Below are 22,500 nucleotides of genomic sequence, written 5' to 3'. Positions count from 1 at the left end.
TCAGATCCCACATCAGGGCAAGGAAAAACTCAAGCCAATGGGATGACAATGAGAAAACTTGGAGGGGACCGCAGATGTGCATCCAGAAAGTATTCACAGCGCGTCACGTCTTATGATGCTAGTCTTATTCCAAAACGTTCATTTTTGTCCGCATTTTTCATTTTTGAACATACTAGACAACTTCTGTTTTGTCGACGAAGAATATTTGTGAAATATTTTTTCAAACTTATTATGATTAAAATTCAAAAAAAATATTCTGGCAAATCTTGAAAATCTGTACAATAAAATTTAAATCTTATTTCAAAGTCTTTTGAATATATTTAAAAAATTTTGTTCTGGAAAATCTAGAAGAAACAATGATTTGTCTTTGTTGGAAATATAGCTTGGTCCAATTTGTTATATTTTCTAACAAAGTGTAGATTGGATTTGAACCTATTTAAAATATTTCATCAAAATTCTAAAATTAATCTTAATCAGGAAAAATTACTAATAATGTTCCATAAATTCTTTTTAATTTTTTTTTCTAAAAGATTCGAATTACCTAGTTTTTCTCTCCTTTTTTTCGGTTGAATTTTGCATTTTTAAGAGTCGAAATTGAAGATAATCTGTTTCAAAATTTAACTGTCATTTTTTTCCGTGTTTTCTCCTCTTTTAAACCGTTCAATTAAGTGTAAATATCATTGATTATTAATAATAACAGAGTTATTTGAGCAAATTGGCTATTTCTGGCAATTTATTTAAGTGTGTATCAAACTGGTAGCCCTTCGCATTAATCACTACCCAAGAAGTAGCTCTTGCTTTCAAAAAGGTTGGTGACCCCTGCTCTAGGGGCTTATTTACACCGACCTCTTTCAAGCTCAGTGTTTGACGGTTTGGGGCTACACTCCTCACTCATGGTCCTGCTGCACGCTTCATGCATTATTGCCCCTTGGAGTCAAAGAGCTTATGCACCCCTATAGTGACGAGCGAGGTTCGCAAACACATTAAATGCTGCAACGCCATTCCTCCTCAAACAATGCACTCAGCCGGAGAGCAGCACGGAATGCTGGGAAATTACCTTGATGATTTCAATGCGTATTGTTGTTCTATCTATTTTGATTATGTAAATGGATAAGGGACATTATCCCCGCTGATTGCATTATTGTCCTGGCTTTAAATGTCATCTCGTCGTTGCACAAACATGCTCGGGTGTGCGGCGGCGTGCACGTGCACGTAGCGTCGTAACAAGAATGTCAATAGGTAACATCGTTCCGCTAAATCTCTTCATGCAGGGAAGTTCCGTCGCCGTCCTTTCATTTTCTCCCAATTTGCCGTTCCGCCGTGCTCGTTTGTCTTTCTGTCCTCTCAGCGCCGCCTTTGCAAAGAGGGGAGAGGGAAAAAAAAATACAAATAGTCAAGACTCCGAAAAGGTCAAGTTTAATCTGTCTTAAAAATGTCCGTTTGGCCTCTGCAAAATGAGGGCAGGGGTCGTTGAGTGTTTGGCGTGACCGCTTAATTGATTTTTTTTTCATAAGCGGTTTATGAAAGTCCCCTCAGGGTGCTGCTCCTTTTCTGATGTACCCGCTCTGAGACCATATTCACACATTTGCTACTTCCTTCCAAATGTGCTGTTATTGTACGGCCAAAAATTGAGCAAACAAAAAATCCCACGTGGTTACTCAATCTTTATGCTTCTTTTAATTTAATTAATGTATTTATGTATTTATTTTTTACTGAGTGCAACTGCTAAATAAGCCAAATAAGGTATTGTGGATTTTATTTTTATTTTATATATATATATATTTTTTTTTTTTATTTTATTTGTATTTTTATTTTTATTTATTTTATTTTATTTATTTATTTATTTTTATTTTTATTATTTATTTTTAATGTAATGTTTTATTTTGTATTTTTATTATACAAGTTTTTATTTATTTTATTTCTGGTTGTATTTCTTTCATTTGGGTTTTATCGTCGATATGGATCCCCCTGGGTCTGAAATAAAATGACTACTCCCGCCATGGGGCCAAAGGAAGTTGTGAGTGCCAGCACTTTCTTTTTTTTTTTTTATTGGGGTTTCACTATGTAAAGCGCTTTGAGTCTCTCGAGAAAAAGCGCTATATAAATATAATTCACTTCACTTCACTATTGACATCCAGCATCAGACATTCCTATCCATTACATCATATTCACATACATCAAATATATGTTGTTTGCCCTAAATGTCAAAATATGTTTTTTCCCCAACCATACCCCCCACCCCCCTAAAAAGAAAGACACAGCAAAAAAAAACTAAGTAGTAGCTACAAATACATCAATTAAATAAACAAAAAAGAAATAATAATACATTAATAATGATAATAATCAGGAATTTAAAAAATAATAAAATATTATAAATAAAAATAAAATAATATAAACATATATATATATATATATATATATATATATATATATATATATAAATATATATATTTATACTGCATATATATATATATATATATATATATATAAATATATATATTTATACTGCATATATATATATATATATATATATATATATATATATATATATATATATATATATATATCAATTAATATGTTTATATTATTTTATTTTATTTCTGATTATTATCATTATTAATGATATATATATATATATATATATATATATATATATATATATATATATATATATATATATATATATATATGTATATATATATATATATATATATATATATATATATATATATATATATATATATATATATATATATATATATATATATATATGTGTGTGGGAAAATATCACAAGACTATTTCATCTCTACAGGCCTGTTTCATGAGGGGTTTTCCTCAGTCCTCAGGAGAGTTATATATATATATATATATATATATATATATATATATATATATATATATATATATATATATATATACATATATATATATATATATATATATATATATATATATATATATATATATATATATATATATATATATATATATATATATATATATATATACATAAATATATATATATATATATATATATATATATATATATATATATATATATATATATATATATATATATATATATATATATATATATATATATATATAGGGAGTAATCCTTTTTTAGTATAAGTTTTTATTTTATTTATTTTTTTATACAAGTTTTTATTTACTTTTTTCCCGCTTGTATTTCTTTTATTTGGGTTTTATCGTCGTATGTTTTTTGTTCTGTGATATGGATCCCCCTGGGTCTGAAATTAAATGACTATTACCGCCATGGGGCCAAAGAAAGTTGTGAGTGCCAGCACTTTCATGAAGAAGGCGAGAAACTCTATTTAATTCAAGAAAGAACTGATGGCAGTTATAATGTAGGTGGTGTGGCTCTCTCCTCAATTCTTTGACCATCTTCGCCAACAAGAGTCTTCAATAAAGTTAAAAATATTAACGGCTCAATTATCCATTTAATTTGTAGTTTATTAGCCTTAGGCATTAGTCACTGCTACTTTAGATTCCAACAATAATACATCATAAATATTGATATAAACTTGAATAAAAATAGTTGAAAAGTGATTTCTCCAGATTCTCTGAACCTTTTGATGATATTACGAACCATAGATGGCGAAATCACTAAATTCCTTGCAATAGCTGGTTGATAAAAACTTAAAAAGTAAAGATAAAGGTGAAGTTATAACACTGAAATGCCCTCAGGAAGAGGTGCTTTAAGACATGGCTAGCTAGCTAGCCACAGTCTGCAGTGTTTTAGCTACTTATAAATCACTAATCCTCGCCTCCATGGCGACAAATAAAGTAGGTTTCTTACAAGTATTATTATCACTGCAGGACGAGGAATAGCTAAACATGCTTCACTACACACCGTAGGAGGATACAATAGCTCACCGGCGTCACAATGTAAACAAACGCCGTGGGTGGATCTACCCCTGGCATCCACTGTAATGATATCAAGTACAGGAGAGTATCTAGTCGATACTACTATGATTACATTGATATTTTTTATTTGTACAAAATCTGTTTCGTTTAAAAAATATATATATATTATGTTTTTGAACTCAGGAAATATGTCCCTGGACACATGAGAACTTAAATTATGACCAATGTATGATCCTGTAACTACTTGGTATCGGATTGATGCCTAATTGTGTGGTATCATCCAAAACTAATGTAAAGTATCAAACAAGAGAATAATAAGTGATTATTACATTTTCACAGAAGTGTAGATAGAACATGTTAAAACAGAAAATAAGCAAATATTAACAGTAAATGAACAAGTAGAATAATAATTTATTTTCTACCGCTTGTCCCTCATAATGTTGACAAAAAAATAGGTAGATAAATGACACAATATGTTACTGCATACGTCAGCAGACTAATTAGGAGCCTCTGTTTGTTTACTTACTAATAAAAGACAAGTTGTCTTGTATGTTCACTATTTTATTTAAGGACAAACTTGCCATAATAAACATATATTTAATGTACCCTAAGATGTTTTGTTAAAATTAAGCCAATAATGCCATTTTTTGTGGTCCCCTTTATTTACAAACGTATCAAAGTATCGAAAAGTATTGAAATACATTTTGGTACCGGTACCAGTACCAAAATGGTACCGGTACTGGTATGGGAATAACACTACTTCGTACTGGCTTCTATAAGCAGCAGTTCATCCTCTGCATACTCAGCTTCAAAAATATAATGTTGTCGTCTTTGTTGTTTGTTACCGTGTCTGCCATGATTTTCAATCAATCAATCAATCAATGTTTACTTATATAGCCCTAAATCACGAGTGTCTCAAAGGGCTGCACAATGTACCCTAAGATTTTTTGTTAAAATAAAGCCAATAATGCCATTTTTTGTGGTCCCCTTTATTTACAAATGTATCAAAGTATCGAAAAGTATTGAAATAAATTTTGGTACTGGTACCAGTACCAAAATGGTACCGGTACTGGTATGGGAACAACACTACTTCATACTGGCTTCTATAAGCAGCAGTTCATCCTCTGCATACTCAGCTTCAAAAATATAATGTTGTCGTCTTTGCAGTTTGTTACCGTGACTGCCATGATTTTCAATCAATCAATCAATGTTTACTTATATAGCCCTAAATCACGAGTGTCTCAAAGGGCTGTACAATGTACCCTAAGATTTTTTGTTAAAATAAAGCCAATAATGCCATTTTTTGTGGTCCCCTTTATTTACAAATGTATCGAAAAGTATCGAAATACATTTTGGTACCGGTACCAGTACCGAAATGGTACCGGCACTGGTATCGGAACAACACTACTTCGTACTGGCTTCTATAAGCAGCAGTTCATCCTCTGCATACTCAGCTTCAAAAATATATAAAGTTGTCGTCTTTGTTGTTTGTTACCGTGTCTGCCATGATTTTCACTCAATCAATCAATCAATGTTTACTTATATAGCCCTAAATCACGAGTGTCTCAAAGGGCTGCACAATGTACCCTAAGATTTTTTGTTAAAATAAAGCCAATAATGCCATTTTTTGTGGTCCCCTTTATTTACAAATGTATCAAAGTATCGAAAAGTATTGAGATACATTTTGGTACCGGTACCAGTACCAAAATGGTACAAGTACTGGTATCAGAACAACACTACTTCGTACTGGCTTCTATAAGCAGCAGTTCATCCTCTGCATACTCAGCTTCAAAAATATAATGTTGTCGTCTTTGTTGTTTGTTATCGTGTCTGCCATAATTTTCCATCAATTACTTATATAGCCCTAAATCATGAGTGTCTCAAAGGGCTGCACAATGTACCCTAAGATTTTTTGTTAAAATAAAGCCAATAATGCCATTTTTTGTGGTCCCCTTTATTTACAAATGTATTAAAGTATCGAAAAGTATTGAGATACATTTTGGTACCGGTACCAGTACCAAAATGGGAACAACACTACTTCGTACTGGCTTCTATAAGCAGCAGTTCATCCTCTGCATACTCAGCTTCAAAAATATATAAAGTTGTCGTCTTTGTTGTTTGTTACCGTGTCTGCCATAATTTTCCATCAATTACTTGTATAGCCCTAAATCACGAGTGTCTCAAAGGGCTGCACAATGTACCCTAAGATTTTTTGTTATAATAAAGCCAATAATGCCATTTTTTGTGGTCCCCTTTATTTAGAAAAAAAATCAAAAAAAGTACGGAAAAGTATCGAAATACATTTTGGTACTGGTACCTGTATCAAAATATTGGTATCAGGACAACACCACTGCATTCCATTAAAAACAACACCGTTATAAAGACACCTCAAGTATCTTTTTTAACATTTTCGGTTCGGACCAGGGTTCCGAACCACAGGGGTGAACACGGGCTTTGACCGCCATGCCCCCGACAAAAAGTCACAGTTGTAGTTCGGATTAAAGTTCCGTGACCTAAAATAATGCGCAGACAACCACAGCGGTGCTCACAATCACAGGCAGTGGGATGCCTGGAATAATTGGACCGTGGGAGATAATGCATTCGGATATCAAAGCACCATCCAGAGCTCTATACTTCCAATTTTAAACCCAGAATCTAAACTTCATTGATGTTTATTGTCAACAAGCTGACCCCCTGCGGTGAGGACTCGCCACAAAACAATGCGACATGCTTTAATGTCCAGGGACAAAGCTCGGATTATCTTCAAATAAGACCGATTCGAGGTGGGCTCTTTGAAGTCGTCCCCATGGTTGACTGCGACTGATCTGTTTCTCCCGTCTTTATTTCCAAGTTATCAGCCGAGGACGCCGACGAGGGGCTAAACGGTCTGGTGACCTACGAGATCCTGGCCGGGGCCCAGGGACACTTTGTCATCAATAACCGCACCGGCCGCATCACGGTGGCGCCGGGCGTCACGCTAGCTGTCGGACGATCATTCGCCCTGACCGTCAAGGCGTCTGATAATGCGCCGGAGTCCCTGAGGAGGTAAGTAGTCTGCATGAGGCCAAGGCGATGCACAAATGAGTCAACAGTCTGATGCTCCGGCTTTCTCGCCGCCAGGAGCTCCATCACGACGGTCTACATCGAAGTGTTGCCGCCCAACAACCAGAGCCCGCCGCGCTTCCCCTTGGTCACCTACAGTCTGGAGGTCAGCGAGGCCACCAGGATCGGAGCTATCCTGCTCAATCTGCAGGTGAGCACCAATTTCACGGATTTTCCCTCCTAATCCTTCATCAAATCCACCGTCTTCTACCTCGGACGGTGAAATATTGACGGAAAATACACCCACCGTTCTGTGACAGCACTGCAGTCCAGAAAAAATTGTCCGTTTATGAACACTTCAATTGATTATAAGGCACACTGCCGATAAATGGTCTATTTTTTATCTTTTTTCATATATAAGGCGCACCTGATTATAAGGCGCATTAAAGGGGTCACATGAATGGAAAAGACTTCCTTGTGGTCTACATAACATGTAATGGTGGTTCTTTGGTCAAAATGTTGCATAGATAATGTTTTACAGATCATCTTCAAGCCGCTTTCTGACAGTAGCTTCAGGATGTGCCGTTTTGTGGATGGTCTTATTTACGTGGCTCCACCTTCGACGGCGTCTTCTCCCCGTCATCTTTGTTGTAGCGGTGTAGCGTGCAAGGACGGGGGTGGAAGAAGTGTCAAAAGATGGCACTAACTGTTTTAATGACATTCAGACTTTACTTCAATCAATAACGTAGCAGCATCTCCTCATCCGTGGCTCACTAGTGCAACTAGTGTGTCCCGTTGAAAAAAAACGTCCGACCGGAACTCTCTAATAACTAAAGTTCCTTGGGTGAATAATGCAAAGTCACTACACCGGTATGTTTTAGCGCTTTCATGGCGAGTTTACTGACAGATATAAGTAAGGACTTTACACTACTTTATATCAGAAATGGCACCAGTGGAGGATGAATGTCCCATAACAAGAAGATAGAGAAAAAGAACAAGCTTATCGACGTCGGCGCGGACTACAAAGGCGGACGAGTGCAAATTTTCAGGATTTATGCAGATCCCAAATACACGTCAACAGGTACCAGAAGGTAAGAAAAGTTGCTTTTGCATGATATTGCGAAACAAAACGCCAGATAATGTCTTCAACCTCGGACGGTGAAATACTGACGGAAAATACACCCACTATTCTGTGACAGCACTGCGATACAGAAAAAAATGGCCGTTTATGAACACTTCAATTGATTATAAGGCACACTGCCGATGAATGGTCTATTTTTGATCTTTTTTCATATAGAAGGCGCACCTGATTATAAGGCGCATTAAAGGCCTACTGAAATGAATTTTTTTTATTTAAACGGGGATAGCAGATCCATTCTATGTGTCATACTTGATCATTTCGCGATATTGCCATATTTTTGCTGAAAGGATTTAGACGATAAAGTTCGCAACTTTTGGTCTCTGATAGAAAAAAGCCTTGCCTGTACCGGAAGTAGCGTGACGTAGTCCGTTGATCGCCTCCTCATATTTTCCTATTGTTTTCAATGCAGCTAGAGCGATTCGGACCGAGAAAGCGACGATTACCCCATTAATTTGAGCCAGGATGAAAGATTCGTGGATGAGGAACGTTAGAGTGACGGACTAGAATGCAGTGCAAGACATATCTTTTTTCGCTCTGACTGTAACTTAGGTACAAGCTATCCTCTTGAAAATGAGAGTCGAGAACGCGAAATGGACATTCACAGTGACTTTTATCCCCACGACAATACATCGGCGAAACACTTTAGCTACGGAGCTAACGTGATAGCATCGGGCTTAACTGCATATAGAAACAAAATAAATCAACCCCTGACCGGAAGGATAGACAGAATATCAACAATACTATTAAACCATGGACATGTAAATACACGGTTAATGCTTCCCAGCCTGGCGAAGCTTAAAAATGCTGTTGCTAACGACGCCATTGAAGCTAACTTAGTATATCGGGACCTCCAGCCTGAATAAAGGCTGACATGTGATTAGATAACAAGGTCCCACCTGGGCAAATCCACTCACCTGTCGCCGTATTTGAGGCCGGTCCTGGCACACCCCGTTCCGCGGCAGGCCCGCAGGCCACGCCACCCCTCCACAAATCCATCAAGCGGTGCGGCTTCATCGCTTACCAACATTTTGATGGATTGTTGAGCGCCGTGTGTAATGTTCCATATTTCCAATGGACCATATACAATTTTGGTGTTTTTTTTAGTACAGTCATATTGCAGTCTACACATATCTCTTATGTGTGACTGCCCTCTACTGGTCACACTTATCATTTCACCATGTACCAAATAAAATAGCTTCGAGGTCGGGAAGCACAACCAAAATGATATAAGGCGCATTGTCGTGTTTTGAGAAAACGAAAGGATTTTAAGTGGGCCTTATAGTCGGAAAAATACGGTACTCTACCCACCTCTGCATACAATACACCAGGGGGTGTCCAAAGTGCGGCCCGGGGGCCATTTGTGGCCCGCAGGTCATTTTTTAACGGCCCCACGGCACATTTTAAAAATACGATTGAAAACAATTCAAAACATGATAAGTGGTATAAAAGAGCAAACAGGTGAAATGTAACAAGAAAATGTCGCAATGTTTACTCTAATAACACAAAGCTGCCATGCAGGCTGTTTCTTTCTTCAACGTCGTTATGAATTGCTGACCTATTCAAGGCTCCAATTACGTCACATCTGAGGTATTTTGGGGGGAAATGTTGCATATTTTGTGTTTGCTTTATAAAAAACTGAGCTGTTTTTTTATAAAGAAAGGCCTAAAACGAACAAACGAAAAAACATAAACAACAATAAAATGTATAATTGACGGATGGATCTGAAGTTGATCTCGAGATTATTGTGTTAAAAGTAAACAGTAAAAAAAAAATAGAATTTATTTTTTAACACCATAATTTTTTGGATCCCCAATAATTTTAGTGTGATTTGTTTTTAAGTGTCATTGCTCGAAAAGAATAATAATGAATTAAAATCAATGTTGTTATGAGTTATTGACCTTTTTAAGGCTCCAATTATTATATAATCTCAAATATTCTACTTAAAAATGTTATTGTGTGAAAATATTGCAAATTTTGTATTTTTTCCATAAAAAAAACAGGGTTTTCTTTGACAACAAGAGCATACAACTTAAATCTGTAAAACCGTTATATTGACAGATAGACCGAATGTTGATCTAGAGCAGGGGTCACCAACGCGGTGCCAGCGGGCACCAGGTAGCCCGTAAGGACCAGATGAGTAGCCCACCGGCCTGTTCTAAAAATAGCTCAAATAGCAGCACTTACCAGTGAGCTGCCTCTATTTTTTTTTATTTTATTTATTAACTAGCAAGCTGGTCTCGCTTTGCCCGACATTTTTAATTCTAAGAGAGACAAAACTCAAATAGAATTTGAAAATCCAAGGAAATATTTTAAATACTTGGTCTTCACTTGTTTAAAAAAATGCATTATTTTTTTTATTTTGCTTCTTATAACTTTCAGAAAGACAATTTTAGAGAAAAATACAACCTTAAGAATTATTTTAGGATTTTTAAACACATACATACATACCTTTTTACCTTTTAAATTCCTTCCTCTTCTTTCCTGACAATTTAAATCAATGTTCAAGTATTTATTTTTTTTTTATTGTAAAGAATAATAAATACATTTTAATTTAATTCTTCATTTTAGCTTCTGTTTTTTCGACGAAGAATATTTGTGAAATATTTCTTCAAACTTATTATGATTAAAATTCAAAAAAATTATTCTGGCAAATCTAGAAAATCTGTAGAATCAAATTTAAATCTTATTTCAAAGTCTTTTGAATTTATTTAAAAAGTTTTGTTCTGGAAAATCTAGAAGAAATAATGATTTGTCTTTGTTAGAAATATAGCTTGGTCCAATTTGTTATATATTCTAACAAAGTGCAGATTGGATTTTAACCTATTTAAAATATGTCATCAAAATTCTAAAATTAATCTTAATCAGGAAAAAATTACTAATGATGTTCCATAAATTCTTTTTTTAAGTTGTTCTCTTCTTTTTTTCGGTTGAATTTTGAATTTTAAAGAGTCGAAATTGAAGATAAACTCTGTTTCAAAATTTAATTGTCATTTTTTTCATGTTTTCTCCTCTTTTAAACCGTTCAATTAAGTGTAAATATCATTAATTATTAATAATAACATAGAGTTAAAGGTAAATTGAGCAAATTGGCTATTTCTGGCAATTTATTGAAGTGTGTATCAAACTGGTAGCCCTTCGCATTAATCACTACCCAAGAAGTAGCTCTTGCTTTCAAAAAGGTTGGTGACCCCTGATGTAGAGATTTAAAACTTGAATAATAATACAAATAATAATACTGAATAATGACACATTTTTAATATTTTTTTGACCAAAACCCTTTGGGGTCCCAGCCTAAGTGGAGGCCTAGATGTATATTTTTTATATACATATATTGTATTGGTTTTTAAAATAAAAAATATCAAAATGGCCCCCGCTTGCTTTGATTTTTCAGAATGCGGCCCTCAGTGGAAAAAGTTTGGACACCCCTGCAATACACTTTTATAGAAATAGTTGTTTTTTTTATGAGGTACTGTATAGCGCCACCTGTTGCTCCGGTGTGTGCTCTCGTCTACTTGTAAATGTGTTATCATTTCTATCTTTTTTTTAACCTGCATGTTTATGCCCTATTGCTCAATTTCATTGCCCAGCCCCACACCTTAATGGCACTTTACGACCTCTAAAGGGTGTTACATCTTTCTCCCCCTGCAGGCCACAGACAGAGAAAACGACCCCATCACATATCGCATTCTCAGCGGGGATTCCCACAACGTGTTCAACCTCTCCGAGACGTAAGCATCACTCTTCAGCCAGTATGGATTTGTGTGTGTTAAAATGATGTGTACGTTGTTGCTATAGGGTTGTGGTGATAACGCCATCATCACCGTATGTGCCTCCTTTTGGTTCATTTTTGGTACGGCAAGGGGAACAAAATGCCAAACATAAAAACTGCGTAGCTTTTGTGTAAATTACACTTATATTGACAAACATCCAAATGATCAGAATCAGGTGTCCTGATCAATAAATGTAAATAAATAAATAAATCCCTTGGCCAGGCCACAGGGGTATACAATCAAGCACTTTTTCTACAAACATTTGTGAAAGAATGGGCCGCTTTCAGTGATTTCCAGCGTGCAACTGTCATAGGATGCCAACCTGTGCAACAAATCCAGTCGTGAAATTTCTAATGGACCAGTCCGGGTTTGGAGGTTGCCAGGAGAACGCTACATTTCGGACTGCATTGTGCAGAGTGTGAAATTCGGTGGAGGAGGAATTATGGTGTGGGGTTGTTGTTCAGGAGTTGGCCCCTTAGTTCCTGTGAAAGGAACTTTGAATGCTCCAGAATACCAAAATATTTTGGATAGGGATGTCCGATAATGGCTTTTTGCCGATATCCGATATTCCGATATTGTCCAACTCTTTAATTACCGACACCGATATCAACCGATACCGATATCAACCGATATATGCAGTCGTGGAATTAACACATTATTATGCCTAATTTGGACAACCAGGTATGGTGAAGATAAGGTACTTTTTAAAAAAATTAGTTAAATAAGATAAATAAATTTAAAAAAAAATCTTGAATAAAAAAGAAAGTACAACAATATAAAAACAGTTACATAGAAACTAGTAATGAATGAAAATTAGTAAAATGAAGTGTTAAGGGTTAGTACTATTAGTGGAGCAGCAGCACGCACAATCATGTGTGCTTACGGACTGTATCCCTTGCAGACTGTATTGATATATATTGATATATAATGTAGGAAGCAGAATATTAATAACAGAAAGAAACAACCCTTTTGTGTGAATGAGTGTAAATGGGGGAGGGAGGTTTTTTGGGTTGGTGCACTAATTGTAAGTGTATCTTGTGTTTTTTATGTGGATTTAATTAAAAAAAAATGGACCAAGCTATATTTCTAACAAAGACAAATCATTATTTCTTCTAGATTTTCCAGAACAAAACTTTTTAAATAAATTCAAAAGACTTTGAAATAAGATTTAAATTTGATTGTACAGATTTTCTAGATTTGCCAGAATATTTTTTTTGAATTTTAATCATAATAAGTTTGAAGAAATATTTCACAAATATTCTTCGTCGACAAAACAGAAGCTAAAATGAAGAATTAAATTAAAAAATTTAGTGATTATTATTTACAATTAAAAAAAAATAAATTACTTGAACATTGATTTAAATTGTCAGGAAAGAAGAGGAAGGAATTTAAAAGGTAAAAAGGTATATGGGTTTAAAAATCCTAAAATCATTTTTAAGGTTGTATTTTGTCTCTAAAATTGTCTTTCTGAAAGTTATAAGAAGCAAAGTAAAAAAAATTAATGCATTTATTTAAACAAGTGAAGACCAAGTCTTTAAAATATTTTCTTGGATTTTCAAATTCTATTTGAGTTTTGTCTCTCTTAGAATTAAAAATGTCGGGCAAAGCGAGACCAGCTTGCTAGTAAATAAATAGAATTTAAAAAATAGAGGCAGCTCACTGGTAAGTGCTGCTATTTGAGCTATTTTTAGAACAGGCCGGCGGGCTACTCATCTGGTCCTTACGGGCTACCTGGTGCCCGCGGGCACCGCGTTGGTGACCCCTGATCTAGTGTATTCTCTTATGGTGTGTAGGGAAGCATGTTTAGCTATTCCTCGTCCTGCAGTGATAATGATACTTGTAAGAAACGTACTTTATTTGTCGCCATGGAGACAAGGATTAGTGATTTAGAAGTAGCTAAAACACTGCCGGCTGATGGACGTTAGCCGCTAGCCAGGGTGTTTCAGTGTTATAACTTCACCTTTATCTGAAGTTAGCGTCTGTTCACCATTTTCTGTCTCCACACTGTGTCTGCTTGTAAGTACTCTGTGTGTGTGCGCTGCCGAACATGCTCCTCTGCTCGTAAAACCAGCAATGTCACGATGCGCCTGTTAAAAAAAACAGGGTGGAGGGGACCGATCCTTTTTAGAGGCGGTATAGTACCGAATATGATTCATTAGTGCCACGGTACTATAGTAGTACCGGTATACCGTACAACCCTAGCTGTAACATAACAAAATGTGGAAAAAGTGAAGCGCTGTGAACACTTTGCGGATGTACTGTATGCCATTAGTAGTTCAGTGGTTTACTTAGCTGACACCTTCTGCTCTAGGACCCATTCCCAATCGCCTTGGCAACCAGTCGAGGTACTCTGCCTTTCCTTTTTGCTAAAAAAGTAAATTAAAGGAACGGCTGGATATACAGTCATGGTCAAAAGTGTACATAAACTTGTAAAGAACATCATGTCATGGCTGTCTTGAGTTTCCAATCATTTCTACAACTCTTATTTTTTTGTGATGTAGTGATTGGAGCACATACTTGTTGCTCACAAAAAATTTCATGAAGTTTGGTTCTTTTATGAATTTATTATGGGTCGACTGAAAATGTGAGGGTCAAAAGTATACATACAGCAATGTTAATATTTGGTTATAAGTTTCACTGCAATAAGGCGCTTTTGGTAGCCATCCACAAGCTTCCGGCTGAATTGTTGACCACTCCTCTTGACAAAATTGGTGCAGTTCGGCTAAATGTGTTGGTTTTCTGTGACATGGACTTGTTTCTTCAGCATTGTCCACACCTTTAAGCCCGGTGGTCCCCAACCACCGGGCCGCACAGGAAATTGTTTTTATTTTTTTATTTTTATTTTATTTTTTTATTTATTTTTTTAATGAAATCAACATAAAAATCACAATATATACATTATATATCAATATAGATTAATACAATCTGCAGGGATACAGTCCGTAAGCACACATGATTGTATTTATTTATGTAAAAAAAAAAAAAAAAAAATTTTTTTAAATACACCCCCCCCCGGTCCGTGGGACAAATTTTCAAGCGTTGACCGGTCCGCAGCTACCACTGCTCTAAGGTAAGCTTGTATTTACTAATATTGCTATTATACGGTCAACTGAAACACTTTTAAGGGCTTTAGTACACTCAAAAACATATCATTTCACACAAGAAATGTGTACACACGGACACACAGAAATCATCAAAGACCTCATACAGTAAGACGCTCAGGTTGTCGGCCATTTTGGTTTTCAGGTCCCATTTTTGGGGGATTTGTTCCTGTTGAATTGTTCATCGTTTTTTCTTCTAAATTGATTGATTGAGTTTTTGTTCTAATTTGGGACCTGTTTAGTTTGTCTGCAGAATGTGTCGCGGGCCAATAAAAATTGAGCTGCGGGCCGCAAATGGCCCCTGGGGCCGCACTTTGGACACCCCTGTTCTAAAGGAAAGTTGAAGTGAAGTGAATTATATTTATATAGCGCTTTTCTCTAGTGACTCAAAGCGCTTTACATAGTGAAACCCAATATCTAAGTTACATTTAAACCAGTGTGGGTGGCACTGGGAGCAGGTGGGAAAAGTGTCCTGCCCAAGGACACAACGGCAGTGACTAGGACGGCGGAAGTGGGAATCGAACCTGGAACCCTCAAATTGCTGGCACGGCCGCTCTACCAACCGAGCTATGGTCAGATGGAACAAAACTTGAGCTGTTTGGCCACAATACCCAGCAATATGTTTGGAGGAGAAAAGGGGAGGCCTTTAATCCCAGGAACACTATGCCTACCGTGAAGCATGGTGGTGGTAGTATTATGCTCTGGGCCTGTTTTGCTGCCAATGGAACCGGTGCTTTACAGAGAGTAAATGGGACGATGAAAAAGGAGGATTACCTCCAAATTCTTCAGGACAAGCTAAAATCATCAGCCCGGAGGTTGGGTCTTGGACGCAGTTGGGTGTTCCAACGGGACAATGACCCCCAAACACACGTCAAAAATGGTAAAGGAATGGCTAAATCAGGCTAGAATGAAGGTTTTAAGAATGGCCTTCCCAAAGTCCTGACTTAAAGGTGTGGACAATGCTGAAGAAACAAGTCCATGTCAGAAAAGCAACACATTTAGCTGAACTGAACCAATTTTGTCAAGAGGAGTGGTCAACAATTCAAGCAGAAGCTTGTGGATGGCTACCAAAAGTGCCTTATTGCAGTGAAACTGTCATGTTTCCGTTATGTTCTGTTAGTTTAACTCTAGTTCCTGTTTTTTGTGCACTCTTGTTTGTTTTGGTTACCATGGTTGCGTATGATTTTCACCTGCCGCTGGTGTTCGGGACGCTCACCTGGCTCTAATCAAGAGACACTATTTAAGCCTGCCGTTGCCAGTCAGTCGGCCTGACGTCATTGTTCGGTTCGTGTCTGATTCCAAGTGTGTTCGCTTCATGCCTCGTATACGTACGTTTTTGTTTGTTCGTGCCACAGCTAGTAAGTTTTCCTTGTCATAGTTTATGCTAAGTGTTAGTTTAGCTCCAAGTGCGATCAGCGCGTCGTGCCTTCGCCTTGTTTTCCGTTTTTTTTGTAGTACTTTGAGTTTTGAGAAGATTAATAAATATGTTCCTACCTGCAAGCCTTGTCCGGAATAGTACCGTTTGCATCCCGGGAGAACAAACCTCGCAGTAAGCTGCAAAATCCCCGCCGTGACAGAAACTTACCAAGGGACATGTAAACAAATATTAACATTGCTGTACGTATACTTTTGACCCAGCACATTTGCTCACATTTTCAGTAGACCCATAATACATTTATAAAAGAACCAAACTTCATGAATGTTTTTTTTGTGACCAACAATTATGTGCTCAAATCACTCTATCACAAAATTAAAAAAAAAAAAAAAATCATAAAGCTCGATTTTTGTTCCATCTGACATCACATGGACAAAGATAAGACCTTCTAAAGCAGAGGTGTCCAAACATTTTCCAGTGAGGGCCACATAGAGAAAAAATGAAATATCCGAGGGCCACTTTTATACATCGTGTATATGAAAAATACTCAAACCAAAACAATGTAGGTGAACATATGCTAACATTTGAAAAACACATCTACACCTTAGCTTTATGTTATAGATAACAAAGCAATACAATCATTCATGATTATTTTAATAATGATTTTTATTTGTATTTATATTAACTGTGCTCTAAAGCAGTGGTCCCCAACCACCGATTGGTACCGGGCCGCACAAGAAATTAAAAAAAAAAAAAAAAAGTTTTTTTTTTTAATTTTTTTTTTTTAATGAAATCAACATAAAAATCACAATATATACATTATATATCAATATAGATCAATACAATCTACAGGGATACAGTCCGTAAGCACACATGATTGTATTTATATGTATTGATATGTATTGATACAGCCCTTTGAGACACTAGTGATTTAGGGCTATATAAATAAACATTGATTAATTGATTGATTGATTTATTTATGTAAAAAAAAAAAAAAAAAAAAAAAAAAAAAAATTTTTTTGCATCCCGGGAGAACAAACCTCGCAGTAAGCTGCAAAATCCCCGCCGTGACAGAAACTTGCCAAGGGACATGCAAGCAAATATTAACATTGCTGTATGTATACTTTTGACCCAGCACATTTGCTCACATTTTCAGTAGACCCATAATAAATGTATAAAATAACCAAACTTCATGAATGTTTTTTTTGTGACCAACAAGTATGTGCTCCAATCACTCTATCACCAAAAAAATAAGAGTTGTAGAAATGATTGGAAACTCAAGACAGCCATTAGGGATGGGCGATACCACACTTTTAGGATTCGATACGATACCGATACTTTTTCTTGCATTTTCATCGATACCGATACCGATACCATTAATTTCTTATTGGCAATTTTTGTCAGTCAAAAATATTATTACTATTATTATTTAAGACAAATCACAAGACAAATACAGACCATTTATACCACATGTATTATGGTCAATATATAATAAAAGTAAAATTAAAATAAATAACATAAATATGAAAAATAAATTAAATATTATATATAATAATAACTATATATTATATATAATAATAATTAGATATCAGGGCTTTCCAATTAACTGTCAAATCCGAATCGCAAGAAGCTGCAGTTATTTTTTAAAGTTTGTGAATTAGCAATTAATGAAATATGAAAGAGGCTAATGTTTTCGAAATGTAAGAAATCATGTTACAGATTAAAACCAAAATCACATTCAATCATATATTTCAAGATTTTCTTGGAAAAAAATAAAACTGCAATGCAAAGATGAAGAATCTCCAAATTGTATCTCTTTCTTATCTTGTTTTAAATACTCAAGCAATTTTCAACTAACAGTAAATTCCCCTGTGTGGTAATTATTTGAATTTAGGATAATCATTTAAACAAAAATATTCAGTAAACATTACTAAAAAAAACAAAAAACAATGCCTGTTTTAAGTCAACAATTGGACAACACTGGATATGCCTGGCTGCATCGCTGTCGGCTGTGTGTGTGTGTGTGTGTGTGTGTGTGTGTGTGTGTGTGTGTGTGTGTGTGTGTGTGTGTGTGTGTGTGTGTGTGTGTGTGTGTTTGTGTGTGTGTGTGTGTGTGTGTGTTGCACGTTGACGACGCTCATTCGCTGTCTCCTGTCACGTGACTGGGCCAGCTCTATACTCTGCCAGGTACAGGGGTGTCCCAGCACATAGGAAGTTAAGTAAGTCATCAAAAACATCTGAAAGTGATGCCTGCACCCCCCACACGCCGTTTTTTGGTTTATATCGATACTTTTTTCAGAAAAGTGATGCCAAATGAGTAGCGTGTGAGTATCGATATATCGATACCACAGGATCGATACGCACATCCCTAACAGCCATGACATTATGTTCTTTACAAGTGTATGTAAACTTTTGACCACGACTGTACGTCGAATCTTTTTCTAGTGTGATTGCAGGCACACCTTTGTTTTCCCCCTGTCCTCTTTTCAAACTCCTTAGCTGTCTCCGAGACGACAGTGCATGAAACACAACCTGTCAGGATTGTCGGGGAGAAAAGGAAGAGGGAACCCAGAAGAGGATGTGAAAGCAGAATCAAAACCTCTGAGATTAATATCAAAGTTAGACAGAGAGCATTTTGGTTTAAAAAAAAAGATTAAAAAAAAAATAAAAAAATAAAAGGTGATATAAGGAGTAGTCTTGTACAGGAATGTGCTAATAAAAATGTCCGGGAGGTGGGATTTAGCTATGCATAAATAACCAAACCGCGGCCATAAAGGTGTAATTGTCTGACTCTCCAAAGCATGCCACCTCTTTTATTATCTGCGGGGACGACATGGAAGACAAATACAACTTTCCCATCCGCCGTGTTCCCGCCCTCAGAATCAATATCGGCATATACAAGTCTCACCCTGCTTGACCGCCACTCGCACGGCGAGGAAACGCCATGAAATATTAAGCTGCCTTTTTTTTTTTTTTTTTTTTTTTACCCTCCTATAAATGAGGAAGTCAATTCGAAGGGTCAAGACGCAAGGAGACTCACAATGCACACATCACCTGCCCAGCATCACTCCTCCCATGTAAAGTACCACATTTTTCGGACCATAGGGCGCACCGGATTATAAATCGCATTAAAACTGTCATTTTATTTTATTTTTTCTAAATGTAAAAGACTTCCTTTTGGTCTACATAACATGTGATGGTGGTTCTTTGGTCAAAATGTTGCATAGATCAGTGGTCCCCAACCTTTTTGTAGCTGCGGACCGGTCAACGCTTGAAAATTTGTCCCACGGACCGGTGGGGTGGGGTTGGGGGGTTGTATTTAAAAAAAAAAAAAAAAAAAAAAATTTATTTTTTTTTTTACATAAATTAATACAATCATGTGTGCTTACGGACTGTATCCCTGCAGACTGTATTGATCTATATTGATATACAATGTATATATTGTGTTTTTTATGTTTATGCCAAAACAGGAAACAAGCCGACAGAACAACGTGCCGATCGCACTCGAAGCTAAGGCTACCACTTAGCATAGGCAAAAGACAAGGAATACTCACGTAACTTGTTGCATGAAGCAAACAATGAAGCCAGGCCGACTGACCGGCAAAGGCAGGATTAAATAGTCCCTCTGATTATATTCGGAAAACAGGTGAGCGTCCCGAGCACCAATCAGAGACAGGTGGAAACAATAAGCACCCATGGTAACTCAAAGCAAACAAGGGTGCACAAAAACAGGAACTGAGGGAGTCCAAAACTAGCAGAATATGACAAAAACATGATCCGGGCCACGGGTCATGACAACACCATAATAATACTCGTATGTTGAAGCAAAGTACGTCTGACTATGGTAGCTGTAATTGCGCCCACAATCCATCAAGCGGTGCGGCTTCATAGCTTACCAAAGTCGTACTAAAAACATTTTGACCGATTTTTTTATCCCAGTGTGTAATTTTCTATATTCTCAATTAGAGATATTATCAGCCGATGAATGCTTTAAAATGTTATATTGGAAATTATCGGTATCTGTTTTTTTGTTATCGGTATCGTTTTTTTTATTTTTTTTTTATTTTTTTTTATTTTTTATTAAATCAATATAAAAAACACAAGATACACTTACAATTAGTGCACCAACCCAAAAAACCTCCCACCGCCATTTACACTCATTCACACAAAAGGGTTGTTTCTTTCTGTTATTAATATTCTGCTTCCTACATTATATATCAATACAGTCTGCAAGGAATACAGTCCGTAAGCACACATGCTGCTGGTCCACTAATAGTACTAACCTTTAACAGTAAATTGTACTCATTTTCATTAATTACTAGTTTCTATATAACTGTTTTTATATTGTTTTACTTTCTTTTTTATTCAAGAAAATGTTTTTAATTTATTTATCTTATTTTATAATTTTTTTTAAAAAGGACCTTATCTTCACCATACCTGGTTGTCCAAATTAGGCATAATAATTAGGGATGTCCGATAATGGCTTTTTGCCGATATCCGATATTCCGATATTCCGATATTGTCCAACTCTTTAATTACCGATACCGATATCAACCGATACCGATATCAACCGATATATGCAGTCGTGGAATTAACACATTATTCTTCCTAATTTGGACAACCAGGTATGGTGAAGATAAGGTCCTTTTTTAAAAAATTAGTAAAATAAGATAAATAAATTAAAAACATTTTCTTGAATAAAAAAGAAAGTACAACGATATAAAAACAGTTACATAGAAACTAGTAATGAATGAAAATGAGTCAAATTAACGGTTAAAGGTTAGTACTATTAGTGGAGCAGCAGCACGCACAATCATGTGTGCTTACGGACTGTATCCCTTGCAGACTGTATTGATATATATTGATATATAATGTAGGAACCAGAATATTAATAACAGAAAGAAACAACCCTTTTGTGTGAATGAGTGTAAATGGGGGAGGGAGGTTTTTTGGGTTGGTGCACTAATTGTAAGTGTATCTTGTGTTTTTTATGTGGATTTAATTAAAAAAAAACAAAAAACGATATCGATAATAAACAAAACGATACCGATAATTTCTGATATTACATTTTAACGCATTTATCGGACATCTCTAATAATAATGTGTAAATTCCATGACTGTATATATCGGTATCGGTTGATATCGGTATCGGTAATTAAGAGTTGGACAATAGCGGAATATCGGATATCGGCAAAAAGCCATTATCGGACATCCCTATTCTCAATGATACATTTGAAGTTTTGGTGTTGTTTACTGGCCTCGTCTTGCAGTCTACACATATCTCTTATGTGTGACTGCCATCTACTGGTCACACTTATCATTACACCATGTACCAAATAAAACAGCTCTGAGGTCGGTAAGCACAACCAGAATCATCCCGTACATTAGGCGCACCGGGTTATAAGGCGCAGTGTGGATTTTTGAGAAAATGAAAGGATTTGAAGTGCGCCTTATAGTCGGAAAATGACGCTAATGCTTCCAAATGAGCGCGGCACGCGTCATTCCCAGGGTGCAGTGCTTGGGACACAAACACACTCAATGGCGGCGGTATTGAAAAAGCAGATGCTGCTGCGGCAGAGGATTAATTAAGAGTGATTAGCCGCTGCTCCTGTTCAGTTGTGCGCACAATACGCCACGCCGAGGCCTCATTTTTCAAGCCCTCACAAGTCCGGTGAGGAGATGATTCTGCACTGCTGCATTTTCCGACCAGACTGCATATGGCGCCGGTTCTGTTTCAGCTATTATGAATAATGAGTTTCGCTCTCGTCCGTGGCGCTTTATAAATGGGGCAGGTTTTCCTGAGGGGAGCTTGAGATAGTCGCCATAGCAGCAGCAGCTCCGTGATAACTGTCTGGGATGGCGATCAATTCCCATGGAGAGTGACTATTAAATACTGTCTATTATTTGCTACATTGGTTGAAATAATCATAACGCCACCGCTGAGGGGTATCAATAAATATGATCCGCTTCTTCCTACTCCTTTCGGACACGTTGATTTGTGTTAACGTCATGGACTTCATCGGAGCTTTGTTGAAGGCATTCTCTGGCTGTGCGGAGTGCACTTGTTATGTTGTTGTTAACTCATGCGATGCCTGAAAAAAACGTACAACAGCACATTTCCCGTGTCGGGCCTCCAAAGTTTAACTTTTTAAGGTCAAGGCAAGTGTTGCTTTAAAGGAGGAC

General features: G+C 36.3%; 1 protein-coding gene across 1 annotated transcript in view; it reads left to right on the top strand.

Annotated features, from left to right (window-relative positions):
* Window positions 1-22,500, top strand: part of LOC133657825 (protocadherin-15-like) — a 176,061-nt gene that overhangs the window by 92,782 nt on the left and 60,779 nt on the right. Inside the window, exons 14-16 of the mRNA XM_062059606.1 lie at window positions 6,740-6,933; window positions 7,009-7,141; window positions 11,720-11,799. Of these exons, the coding sequence (XP_061915590.1) occupies window positions 6,740-6,933; window positions 7,009-7,141; window positions 11,720-11,799 (407 nt within the window). The remainder of the gene's footprint in view (window positions 1-6,739; window positions 6,934-7,008; window positions 7,142-11,719; window positions 11,800-22,500) is intronic.

Source organism: Entelurus aequoreus, linkage group LG09 (assembly GCF_033978785.1).
Source record: "Entelurus aequoreus isolate RoL-2023_Sb linkage group LG09, RoL_Eaeq_v1.1, whole genome shotgun sequence".
Lineage (NCBI taxonomy): Eukaryota > Metazoa > Chordata > Actinopteri > Syngnathiformes > Syngnathidae > Entelurus > Entelurus aequoreus.
Note: the sequence above shows the minus strand (reverse complement) of the source record. Positions and strands in the feature narration are given on the sequence as shown.